This window comes from Salarias fasciatus, chromosome 6 (genome assembly GCF_902148845.1).
Source record: "Salarias fasciatus chromosome 6, fSalaFa1.1, whole genome shotgun sequence".
Lineage (NCBI taxonomy): Eukaryota > Metazoa > Chordata > Actinopteri > Blenniiformes > Blenniidae > Salarias > Salarias fasciatus.
The window spans coordinates 8,079,484-8,093,067 of record NC_043750.1 but is presented as its reverse complement, the minus strand read 5'-3'; the positions used below and the strand labels follow the sequence as shown (position 1 = coordinate 8,093,067).

The 13,584-nt window shown below is 43.9% G+C and overlaps 1 protein-coding gene across 1 annotated transcript in view; it reads left to right on the top strand.

Moving 5' to 3' along the window:
* slit1b (slit homolog 1b (Drosophila)) overlaps window positions 1-13,584 on the top strand; it is an 81,558-nt gene that overhangs the window by 65,672 nt on the left and 2,302 nt on the right. Inside the window, exons 28-37 of the mRNA XM_030093918.1 lie at window positions 164-258; window positions 866-1,005; window positions 1,114-1,207; window positions 1,472-1,609; window positions 5,387-5,621; window positions 5,698-5,828; window positions 10,008-10,162; window positions 10,231-10,442; window positions 12,291-12,415; window positions 12,498-12,715. Coding sequence (XP_029949778.1) covers window positions 164-258; window positions 866-1,005; window positions 1,114-1,207; window positions 1,472-1,609; window positions 5,387-5,621; window positions 5,698-5,828; window positions 10,008-10,162; window positions 10,231-10,442; window positions 12,291-12,415; window positions 12,498-12,715 — 1,543 coding nt within the window. The remainder of the gene's footprint in view (window positions 1-163; window positions 259-865; window positions 1,006-1,113; window positions 1,208-1,471; window positions 1,610-5,386; window positions 5,622-5,697; window positions 5,829-10,007; window positions 10,163-10,230; window positions 10,443-12,290; window positions 12,416-12,497; window positions 12,716-13,584) is intronic.

The following is a 13,584-nucleotide window of genomic DNA, read 5'->3' as shown; positions in this document are numbered from 1 at the left end:
GTGTTGTCTCACTAATCTAGTTACAGAACTCTGAAATTTGATGTGTGTTTGCGTGTTGTCAGCGATTATTTTGAGCTCACATCTGTCTGATAATCCCGTCCAGTTACTCAGTTGATCAGATCCGTGTGCGTGTGTGTGTGCGCGCGTGCGTGTGTGTGTGCAGGGTAGAAACTGTGAGACTCCAGTGGACGCCTGTGTGAGTAATCCCTGCACCAACGGAGGAACCTGCCTGAGTGACGAACAGACCCGAGGCTTCAGGTAGAGCCGGCCCGGGTTCGGTTTCTCTTCCTCTCCCCCAGCAGGAAGCAGCCGTTTGTCCTCCGCCTGCAGCGCCGCTGCCCCGACACTTTATCTGAGCCTGTCGGCGTTCAGCAGAGCTCAGCAGCTCTCCGAATCCATATCCTCAGGAATATCAACCTCTCGGGACGGCTCATCTTTTGGATTACACAAACACAAGAAGCTGATTTCAGTCAGAGAGAATATTTGTGTTTAGGGTTTGAAGAGTGAAAAAGGGAACCTTGTTAAATATATTTGAATAAATATCAGTTAAATGCCGTGTGTTAAGATGAGTTAATGATGTTTGATCTGACTATTGGATGTGTGACATTCTGTTGTCATCATCTAGTGGTCCCAGATGGTATTAATTAGTAAATTATAATATCTAAATTGCTAATATCAGTAGCTGAAAAACAAAGGAGTGACCTGTAGTATCGGTTGTAGACGTTACAGAGAAGAAAATGGAGCCTATAAATGCAGAAAATCGAAGTCCCGACGCTCATAAAGCATTACGTCTTTGTGTTTTTTTTTTAATCTGTAGATCTTGATTTTCATTGCCAGCCTAATTTTTCTCTTTCGATTGACTCAGCTGCGCGTGCTCCTTCGGTTTCCACGGCACGTTCTGCGAGGTGAACGTGGACGACTGCGAGGACCACGGCTGTGAAAACGGCGCCACCTGCGTGGACGGAGCGGGAAACTACACCTGCCTGTGTCCGCCGGACTACACCGGTACGCCGCCGCCGTCGCTGCCGGAGATCGGGTCCCCCGGAAGCCTCGGCAGCCGTTAACGCGCCTGGAAAACATCACGAGACGCTTTTATTCATTTCTGCCTCTCAGGTCTGCTCTGTGAGGAAGAGGAAAATGTTTGCTCTCCAGGTAGAAACCCCTGTCAGCATCAATCTACTTGTATCAGCACTCTGACCGGCCCCAGGTGACTATACACACACACACACACACACACACACACACACACACACACACACACCTTCATCACCTCCACATTCAGCAGAGTGACCCCCACATGAGATCAAGACACACATCCACATATACAAAGGTGAATTTTGCTGATGTCTGTGTCGACTCCCCAAAATCCAACATCGCATGCCATTTATGCGTGTGTGTGTGTGTGTGTGTGTGTGTGTGTGTGTGTGTGTGTGTGTGTGTGTGTGTGTGTGTGTGTGTGTGTGTGCTCTAGGTGTGTGTGCATCCCCGGCTGGGTGGGCCCGGACTGCAGCATAGACTATAACGAGTGTGTGGACCACCGCTGTCAGAACGGCGCTCAGTGTGTGGACCATCTGGACGGATACAGCTGCGTCTGTCCGGGGGGGTTCAGGTACACCCGCCACTCCCGCCACTCCTGGCACACCCACTAAACTGAGCTCTCTGAGAAGTGGTTCATTAAATTACCGTATTTTCGGCACTATAAGGCTCACTGGATTAATAGGCGCACAGTCAATGAATGGCTTTAATTAAAAAAAAATTCATACATGGGGCGCACCACATTTTAAGCCGCATAGGATGTATAGAATAGTATGAGAGAAATACATATTGGCAGTCTAGGTGGTTACATTCTCGGTTGAAATGTGTGAGTAAAGCGACATATCAGAGCGAGTTTGACTGAGGATCGCTCCTCTTCACGGATGTGCAGCTCAGAGCGGCCACGACTGGTAGAACTCGCTTGGTCACCGGGGTTCAGCCAGCTGCCGTCTCCTGAGTGAAGCGCCCCACCGACAGCTCAGCCGCAGCCGGCCAGCCGCTCCCGGCGTCCCGGCGGGTGAGCTGCCGGGTGGGGGCCGGCCGTTCTCGGAGTCGCAGCGTGCGGACTGCCGCCCAGCGTCCAACCGCTCCCCACGTCGGCCGGCTGCGCAGCCGCGTGCTCCGTTCTGTTTAAACTAGCTAGCTTAGCAGCTTAGCAAACAGGAGTTGTTTGCGCATATGATCAGGGTGATTACCGGAATTCCCGCAAAAAAGGCGCATCGAATTATAAGGCGCTCTGTTGGATTTTTATAAAATTACAGGCTTTTACGTGCGCCTTATAGTGCGTAAAATACGGTAAATGTGCTTTTGCTTCATTTTATCAGAAAATTAAAAATTGAAAAAACAAACATGACCGAGCTTTAAAGCGATACTTCAACATTTTGGCAAATTGGCCCATTTAGGGCAATTCCCTAGTCATTTAGAACAGCATACTTACTTTTTTTGTGAGGGCGAGCTGTTGTTTATTCAGCGGTGGGTCTGAGGAGAGCTTCACGGCGGACATAATGGAAGTGGACGGTGCAGTTGCTTCCCTCGTCAAACTCATCAAATACACAATCCAACAACCCCAAAACACTTTGGTGGACACGTTATAATCCGCACATTCACTATGCTGTGAAATATTAATGCAAAATTACGAGATTGAGTGGTTTATGCGAAGATTGCTACGACGGAACTACTTACTAAACATGGCGTCTGGGCGTAGTGATTTCAAAAGAAAAAGTAGTTGTAGTATTTGCTTCAGTGTCATAACACTACAATATTATTTGTTGGTGTTCCACAGCGTAGTGAATGTGTGGATTATAACATGTCCACCAAACTGTTTTGGGGTTGTTGGATTGTGTATTTGATGAGTTTGACGAGGGAAGCAACTGTATCTATCATCTATCATGTTCTGTCATTAAACCCGGAAGCGCTGTTGCACAGTTGACGCCATTGACGCCGGGTCTTTTTTTCTTCTTCCTTGCTCTAATCAACTGTTTCTTGGACAATGAAATGCATCAAACTTGCACACATGCAGAACTGATCCTGTTTCCGGGTCCAGATCGTGTTGCTGCACTGCCTCATAACTTTGTGTTGAACGTTTCTGGCCACTGCTGCACACTGAAACATGCTTCAGCGGGAATGCGCGCCCGGCTTTAATGGATTAAATGAGATGTATTTAGGTTTTCCGCGCTACAGAAAGATGTAATTACAGAGAAAATTTATTTATTTTCTGATTGTTATTTTTAGTCACAGAAATGCACTGTTGTAAGTGTTGTTTTGAATTGACATTAAGAAAATAAAAAAGGAGAACTTTTCATAAGTTTTTTAGGTTTTTTTTTTTATAGATAATGTACATATTTTACTGTATTAGAAAAGAATCGGATCAGGATCGGCAGATACTCAAAATGATAGGACTCAGACTCGGACTCGGTGGCAAAACAACCTGATCGGGACATCCCTCGTCGATACCATCAAATTTAACCATCGCCTCTGTTTTTACAGTGCTGTATCTCACCAGCATCACTTTATTAACAATATGTTCAGTTCAAGAGAAAAACTCTATTTTCACCAAAAAGCCAACATCATTTTAATTTTTTTTTTTGTTTTTGTTTTTTGTTTTGGTAACACTTTACTTGAAGCCCCTCTTTATAACACATTATAAGTAGTTATAAACACTAATACATGATCACAATGCTTTATAACTCACTATACAGCAGTATACAGCATAGGATTAAGGTTAGGGTTAGGGTTAGGGTTAGGGTTAGGGTTAGGGTTTGGTCCTGGCATTGTGATCATCTATGAATGTTTATAACTACAGCTACACATGTTATAATGGCATTATAATGCTTTATGAATGTACTTATAATGTGTTATGCAGGGGGGCTTCAAGTAAAGTGTTACCTTTGTTTTTGTGTGTTGTGTCCTTCTCTGTAAGAGCTGCATCAAATCACCTTAAAGTTTCAGCAGCTTTTTTTTTTTTAATGTTTCCACGGATGATATATCTGTGGTGAGTGCATAACGAGCTTCGTCAAACTGAATATCTTATTAACAGTTTGATCTTCACCATTTGCTCCAATCATATCTTGAACATCAACGCCTGATGTGTTACATGCAATCAAAAAGTAAAACCTCCCCGACGCGTTGCTTCAAGTCAAGTGATTGCTGTGTAATCACATGCGACGGTGTGTCAGCTGCTGATTACCAGGTTTTATGAGGCGACGTACACCTTGTTGACAGTTCAGGCTTTCTGATTTCCTCAGACATATGGCGTGCTTCAAGAGTCCCGTGGAAAAACATCTCCAAACGCACAACGTGTAACAGATTCTTGTAGCCGTGGCTGCTGGTCCTTCACCATGAAGCCGAACTTTAAAAACAAAACCTTTTTATTTAACAGTCTCGTAGAGTTTCTGTTGTGATTGAGAGGGTTTCCACATGAAAACAGAAAACGGTTCCTAAACCAGGAGCCACTCTGACATGTGTGTCGTCAGTGCTGTTTTCAGGAGGGGTTTTGATTTGAGTTGGTTTTTATTGAATTAGGCCGATTTGATCTTCTGTTCGTGTTCAGGCATATCAGGAAACCCTGAACTTAATGTGAGCAGACTGCAGCAAACCCAGAATCAAGGAAAGAGCAACATTCACTACCATTTACTGCAGTGTCATCTGCATACAGGGAGACACGAGTCTGACACACAGCAGATACTGAGAGAATCGTCCAAATAGGAGGGATCTGGAACACAAATTACGGCTATTTCAGCATTAACGGTGATTCATTCTGAAAACACTGATATCTGAACAAGCAACACAACGTTTCAGGTGCCATACTTGCTCATGATCCACAGCTCTCACAAAATACTGTTAGGCAGTCCCACAAATTTCATTCCCTTCTTGGCAAATTGACATGTCATTAGCTCTATTACTTTTGAAACAGTCAAGGAATAAGTGAATGAATAATTAATTATTGGTTGCAACTGGTTGCTGAACTGATTCATGTCAACAGTTTTATAATATAACTAATTATTATATGCTGTTGAGTGTACACTGGATTTGTTTTATTAGACTTTCTCATGGTGAATAATTGAAAAAGAAATAAAGAAAAAAAAATAGATTTTCAGCTTTCAAACTCAGTTCTTTTAGTTGGGTGTAGAAAAGTGCCTGATGAAGTTTTATTTTGAAAATCTAGCCTCAGAGCTTGCTTTTGGCTGTACCATAATGTTTGTTTTGCCCTGTTTGGTAGTTCAACAGTCTTCTGTCATGTTTGCAAAACATTTGCTAAAACCACGTGAAAAAAACAACTTTTAATGAAATATGGCTATTTTTGATGTTCTGTAACTCTTCGGTCTTTCACCTCTCCCCTCTGGTTCTTCGTCAGTGGCGAGTTTTGCGAGGTGAGCCTGTCCACCCCCTCCCCCTCCCCCTGCCAGCTAGCACCATGCCAGAATGGCGCCCCCTGCCAGGACCAGACAGGAAGTGCGGTCTGTCAGTGCCTGCCGGGTTTTGAGGGTCAGCGCTGCGAGAAGCTGGTCAGCGTCAACTTCGTGGACAGAGACTCTTATGTTCAGCTGCAGGACGTGAAGAACTGGCCTCAGACCAACATCACTCTGCAGGTGAGGCGCAGCAGACGGGGATCGGGGTTCTGCGATGTTGTCGGACTGTCTGGTCTGATCTTCATGTGTGTTTCAGGTGTCAACAGCAGAGGACAATGGCATCTTGCTCTATAACGGAGACAACGAGCCAATCGCTGTGGAGCTCCATCAGGGTCACGTCAGGGTCACCTACGATCCGGGGAACCAGCCCTCCACTGCGATTTACAGGTACTCACACACACTGCAGAAAGTTCTACAGAAAGAAGGACAAAAGGAGAGGAGTCCACCATGTCCCCATTGGGAATCCAGTGAATCACTTTGTTTATAATCCATCGAACGAAGCCCAAAAGAAAGAATTTGACCTCCTGTATGACACAGCGGAGGTATCCTCAGGATGGAACTCCCTTTATTTCTGCTCACACATCAGATTTCTGCTTCTACCAGCAACTCTGCCAGAAGTGCCCAAAGCCACGGACCCGTGTGTTTAACCGTGGTTATCCTTCAGTGGTTACGCTGCCAGTGGTTGACACGCAGATTGAGACGACCTGAGCCTTTGACAGGTGTCCGAACACAAAGTTCGCTGACAGCAGCGTGTCTCCTGTAGGTCCGTTACATCTGACCGTGGCTCTGGCGTTTGTCCTCCTCACCGTTATGGAGCTGTGCCGTCACGTCGATCTGTCAGACCCTCCTCGTAGCCCGGCAACGCCACTCGCATTCTGAGTCGTAACGCAACCGCCGTCTCCTCGCTGATCTCCTCAGAGATTGGCCTTTGTCGTTTTGGAACGCGGACAGACGGCGTCGGCCGTGCAGCCATTCTGATTTAATCAGCGGCGCGGCGAGAGGACTCTTAATGCTGAGAGTCCACTTGATCAGGTGTCGAGTGCTTTAATGTTTGGACGCTTCATCGCTGAAGAGACGGAGGCTCGGTCAGCTGGAAGCACACACACACTCACACACACACACACACACACACACACACACACACACACACACACACACACACACACACACACACACACACAGGTCTGATTTTAGACATTTTCTCCTTGATTAAAGTGGAAAATTGAGAATTTGAAGAAAACATAATCATTGCAAAAGCTCAGATTACTATATTCAAGACTCATTAAAAATAATTAATACAGTTTCTCTAAAAATATTCTGTAAGATTAAGGTATTTCCTGTTCTTTTCAACAGATAGCCTCGTTTGAGGCACTAAGTTGTTGAAAGTTTTGGCAGTTTATCAGTTTTTAACATAGAAATGTATTTTTTTGTGTTTCAACTACTGAAACATTTTGTGTTTGTACAGCAATATTTTGAAAATGCAGCACACCCTGACTATTTCATTGATGAGAATGGTGTTAATTACAGCATGAACACTGTGGTTAACAGTATCAAACAGCTTGTTTTGGTACATGTTGGCCCAGTTAGCTGGTGGAATTTCAAATCAGGGAGCTGACCGACGGAATGAACTATTCAACGGAATTCACCCTCAATTTTCCCCCAGCAACAAGTGAGCAGGAAGTGATAAACATTGGTTTAAAAAAAAAAAAAAAAATCTCAAGTTAATTAAACTACAGACTGTCATGACATGAACATGATGATGATGAACTGGAGAGATTTTATATGTATGTATATTCAAAATCAGAGGCGGAGCGTGGGTCTCAGTACAGAGGGGGTGGAGCATTCTCGATGGGCCCTTATGATAGTAATTTTACCATTCAAACAAAACCTCATGCTACCATCAAACAACAAAGGAAAGGAAAGAAAGGAGAATAAAGTCACAAACCAGTTCACAAACTTGTTCTGAACAAATACACATACGCATGCACACTTACACACACACACACACACACACACACACACACACACACACACACACACACACACACACAAATGCAGCCTGACAGGTGTCAATCTCAGAGCGTCCGCTGTCCATGATGCTGAAAACTCAGATAAAAAGTCACTGGCTACATCTGGACCATCTTTGATACAGCTTAAATATAAAATGAACACTGCTGGTCTAAAATTAGACAATCTATTCAGATAGATATAGACACAGCTACCTATATCTTTTGGAATTCACGTATATTCGAGAAAAAAAAGATTGGGCGGTCTCTTATAGTTGAGAGCACCACAAGGCACATTCAAATAGGCACGTGTTAAAGACCACAGCATTCTGATAAAGACAATATTTTTGGAGGTTTCACTGACTCACCAGTGGCTCCGATGTTAGGTTTTGGGTAGTACCGCTAGCAGCTAGCACAGTGTTTAGCATACTGTTTAACTTCCCTCCAAAGAGTTCAGATCAAGTGCAAAGAAAAAAGTTGTTCGTGCTGCACAGCCAATCAGCGCTGGCTTACAGCTCTGATGCATTCATGGACAGTCGTAATATAAGAATTGGCAAATTGGAGCTCACACTCATATGCGTATACCTTCTCGCACACACTGCACATTTTATTAGAATAATTTATTTACGAGTAAATGTGAACACATCACATGAAACGGGCCCTATGACCTTGTGGGCCCTGGGGCGACCGCCCTCTTGCCCCCACTCTGGCTCTGCTACAGTTCAAAATGTATGTAGATTACTAAGTCAATAAAATAATGTCAATTTTTATATGTTTATTTCAAAAATTCCAATAATGTCATTACATTATTAATATTTAAATGCTTGAGTCATAATGCAGTATTATCATGATACTCTTCAGTGCCTTTAACATTTTGGACATAAAGGCAATTTTTAATATATTAGTGACATAATCAGTGTTTCTCAATTTATAAAACTCAAATTCTTTGCTGATGACACCAGCATGTTCTATACTAGTGACAATCACAATTCAATTTCAGTATTCAGTCAAAACTAATAAAAATCCAAGATCTGGTAAAATATTATGCATCTATGATTCTATTCAAAGCATTTAACAAATTACTACCAAATGCATAAATTTAACAATTCCTAAATTTAGAACCACTCATAGATGTTTTTGTGTGTCTGTACGTGGAGTGAAATCTTGGAACAGGCTGGATATCACACACAAGAACCGCAACATCCTCAGATTCAAGCTGCTTTATCAGCAAATAGTCTGGTCTCATTGTAAAGCATGCGGGTCCTGACACCATGTTATCTGTCATGAAATGTTGACGTCTGTTGTTTTTTCCATATTAAGTTGCTGTGTTTGGTACACTTCAGGTATTATTGTTCTTGCTGGTTTTGAGTTTGTACGTATTTGATAATTCTCTATCAAGTGACTGATGAGGACATTGGAGTGGCTCAAACAAGTTCTCTTTATCCCACCGCTTTTCAAGCTGAATATAAAAAAAAAACATTGAATAATGGCATGGTTTATTTTGTGTGTGTCTTCTATTGAAGACAATTATAGTATTATTGATTTAGTTCAATTCAAGCCTTTTGTGTTAGGAATGTTATTTATTGCTCTAAATAAATGGAAAAAAAAAAACAAATGAAAAAAAAATGCCTGTTTCCACGGAAATAGCAGGAACGCTGAAGAAGATGAAACCAGGACATGTATTGGCAATGTTGTTTGTTTCTGTGATGAAACCACACACACACACACACACACACACACACATGCACACACAGTCAGAGAACAATGAGCTATAAACATTAACACTGGCGAGCACGTATTGACAGACCACCATTATAGGTGAACTGTTGTTAGTATTGTCTGTCTACTGGCACGTGCAAAAGAACTATTTACAAAAAAAAAATGTAGAAATGAAGGAATGTGTTTATTTTGAACAAAAAATAAGCTAAAATTTATTAAAAACAAACAATAGAGTACAGATGAAAGGAGAACAGAGTCCAAAAAGGAACAGGAAGAAGTAAAACAGATATAACTCTGAACCTTTCTTACTTTTCTGATAGTAAATGAAACAGTTTTTTAAAATCAATTTGCACCCATTTAAAAATAATGAATAAATAATTAATGCATTACCTTGGCTACAAATGGGAATGATATGAATCATGTTGGCCAGAAAGAAAAAAACGTCTTAATGTGTTATTTTGTCGAAAAAGATAAAAAAAAGACATTTGTATAACTTTTAAAAAGTATAAATATATAACTGCTACAAAAGTTTTTTTTTTTTCATTTGTTTTGTCAAAAAGAAAAAACTGTTTATTTCTCATTCTGTCAAAAAACGACACATTTAATGCATCATTAAAAAAATATAGATAGATATAGCAAAAAAAAATCCTAGTTTCGTACCTAATTTCCTTTTCATTCCTAATTTTGTACAAAAAGGAAAATGATATAAATGCACCATTCTGCCAAAAAACCTTCTGTTGCTGTATCATGTTGTTTCTAAGCTCATGCCTTCTTATGATGCTAATAGAACAAACTGTGATGGTTGCGTCTTGGGTTGGTGTGTTTCCTGGTTTCCGAGCAGTCCTGAGACGGTGAACGACGGCCGCTTCCACACAGTCGAGCTGGTGACCTTCGACCGGATGGTGAACTTGTCTGTGGACGGCGGCGAGCCGACCACGCTGGACAGTCAGGGCCGCAGCCTGCCGGCGACGGGGGAGGCGCCGCTGTACGTTGGAGGTAGGAGCCGCTCGTCTCAGCCCGGCCCGGTCCGGTGGACACCAGTGACCGGCGGCGTGTCCGCGCAGGTATGCCCGAGGAGGTGATGCCGGCCTCGCTGGGCCTCTCGGCCGACGGTCCCAACGTGTCCAGCTTCCACGGCTGCATCAGGAACCTTTACATCAACCACGAGCTGCAGGACTTCACCCGCAGCCACATGAAGCCGGGCGTGGTGCCGGGCTGCCAGGCCTGCCGCAAACTCTACTGCCTGCACGGCATCTGCCAGCCCAACTCTGCACAGGTGAGCCGATTTGCTGCATTTTACAGAGCGGCTGATCCGAGTTACCGGCAGCGTTTCTCAGCAGACACTCGTCCAGATGATCTACAGGTTTAACCACAGGGCGTCAGTTCGGAGCATCAGTTTCGGTTTTACCTCGATAGATGCTTTTGGATTTAATCATCATGAGCTTGCGCTGCTCATAAAACAAGCACAGCTTGACCCGACTTCCCGACACACTGCCTTCTTATCTGGAGGTAATAGCTGAGGATGGATGACTTCACTGCCGACTAGAGGCCAAATGCGGAAAGACTTTGGGTAAACGTCTAATGCGTGTTGGCGTCATTTAGCAGCATTAGCACGGCCCATCACTCATCTCTTTCATGAGGACAGACACATTTCAGGATGTGGTTTTTTGTACACGGAGACAAGGAGGTCTAAATGTGAAGCTCTTTATGCAGATGATGCTGTTGTTTATTGTTGTGCTTGTGCTTTTGCTGACTTTTCAGTAATTAAGATTTACAGTTAATGTTATACAGTCACAGAAGAGCTCTTGATTATATAGACATGGCTAAAAAACCAAATAAGCTTTTTTATTTGGAGAATGTTTGCTTCAGGCGGAATCAATGCTGTCATGCTCCGAAACGCCCCTTCCTTTACTGGGGTAATGAATGAATTCATCCAGCAGAGGGCAGTGTAAACCTAGATGATCGCTGGTCATAACTCCAGAAGAGGAAATGTCGTAGGTTTGCTTGGATCTGCGTACGTTCAGTCTTTCTTTGAAGAAATCGATCTTCTCGGTTGTTTTTCAAACGACGTGTTCTCATTTGCTCCTTTCACTGGTTTCACATGAACTATCCTGCTCAACACTGCCCCTTCAGGCCATCCGTTGTATTAATCTGTTATCTCCCTGGAAACCTGTCTAATTACACAAATAATGAAGATAGAAGGTGGACAGGAGCGCCGTCCGTATCTTCTTTAATGTATCTGGGCCTTGAGTCCTTGCAGCTGTCAGCTCATTGTCTTCATGTATCGGATTCAGCTCATCACAGACCGTCACATTTATAAACAGGATGTAAACATTTCACCCGTCACTTTCCGTACAAAGACTTTTACGTTGGGAAAACTTCATCTGTTAATCCATTCCTGGTATATTTATCCTCCTACATGTTGTTTAGACGTATGGCTCATAACCTTCAGCTCGTACCGAACCAGGAAAAACAGATTTCTCTTATTCTGAACCCTCAACCCAGAATAAACTCCGACAGGACCTGCAACTGTCTGACTCTCCTGAGTGATGTTAATGTGAGACTGAAAGGTCAAGAGAGAATGTCTGAATACTCTTCTTCTTGTGATTCTCCTTTCATTCCATTCCGTTTGTGACTGCGTGGATTTGTGTTTTAGCAGGTCTCTCTTGTAAATGTGTCTGAAAGAGATCATCCGTGCATATGTAAAGGTTATACACACAGGATATCATAGAGAGAGCTCAGTTTCACTCTGAAATGTGCCTTTACATGGTGATGATATCCTGAAACTCCTAATAATACACAACCATCCAGTGTCAAATATGACCAGAATGATATTAAAAGTCTTTCATTCCTGATTCATGACATATGAAAATAAATGTTCTTGTGACGATGATGGAAAGTAGTTCTGACCCTGAACTCCCTCTCAGCTCCAGGAGTTTTGCCTTTATTAGCTCTGAGTTCTTTGAGACGATCCACAATGCAGCAGAAACGTCCCTGAGCCGAAGAGCACCGCTGGCGAGACGGCTCGCCATCGGAGAGCTCGCCGTCCTGCTGGCTGGAGCCTCCTGAGGGCCGCAGGGCGGAGGCGGCGGCGCAGCCTGACGGTGTGTGTTTGTCCCCGAAGGGGCCGCAGTGCCACTGCCAGCAGGGCTGGATGGGCCGCCACTGCGACCAGCCAATCACGGGAGGCCTGGCTGCACCGGACGCCGTCGCCGTGGAGACCGACGTCAGCCTGTGCAACAGCAGCAAGTGAGCGCGTTTTCACCGTGGACGCCTTCCGCCGCTTCGTGACGCCGGGCGGTTCGAACGAGCCTCTTTCTGCCTCTCACAGGTGTGTGAGGGGAGTGTGTGTGCCGCTGGACGCACAGACGTACCGCTGCGACTGTGACCGGGGCTACCACGGTGCGCTCTGCCACCTGAAGGAGGAGGCGGCGGCGGCGGCCGCTTCCTGCCGGAGTCTGCAGTGCGTGCACGGCCGGTGTCAAAGGTCAGAGGACGGAGAGAGCTGCGTGTGCGAGCCGGGATACAGCGGCGAGAGCTGCGACATCGGTGAGGCAGAGCTGTCACACACACACACACACACACTCACACACTGCAGTTCTCGCGCCTGGCCATTAGGGGGAGCTCTGCTTTTGGAGTGAAACCACATGCAGATAAGAGTAAAATGTCCCTCAGTCGTTCCACTGACTGCCTGCTGGATGGAGGCGACGGTTTAGTCAGTGGTTAAAGACGAAACAGTGAGACGTATAAACATCCCGGACTCCGACTTTACTGTTATTGATCGACCTGTGAAGGAAACTGTGTCCTCTGTTTACTTCAGTTTAACATGGATGGATTAGCTGGAGCTCTATAAATTGAAATGTAAAACCATGAAGTCATATTTTGGGTTTTTGTGCCAAAAAAAAAAGAACAAATTGAAATGTGGGCGATTGAAAACAAACAGAAAGGATTCAGAAAAAGATTTCAGCAGCTAGGAAGAGCTCCCAGCACACACATTCACTTCACAAAATCTGCAGTGAAAAGTTGCGGCGGGCCAGCAGGGAAAATGACCCATCAAAATAAGAGCTCTTTGAAACCAGGTGAAGTTGTAAACAAAACCAACCTTCTCATCGACATAAATCCGTCTCAGTGTTTTGCAAACATTTAGAACACCTGCCTCATTCTCCAGTGTTTTTTAATTGCTGCATTTTTCCCTTTGAAATGACAGCCAGATGATACATTCAAAGAAATGTTTTAAACGTCAAAAAAGATGCATTTCAAAGATTTGATGTCAAAAAAAGACACATTTTACAGATTTTAATTTTTTTTTCACTACAACCTGTGCTTGCTTGTGGAGCCATACTGGGTTAGCAGGTCTTAACTTTCATGAATAACAGATTAATTCAACTGAATAAAATTTCTATTTAGTTGTTTCCTTC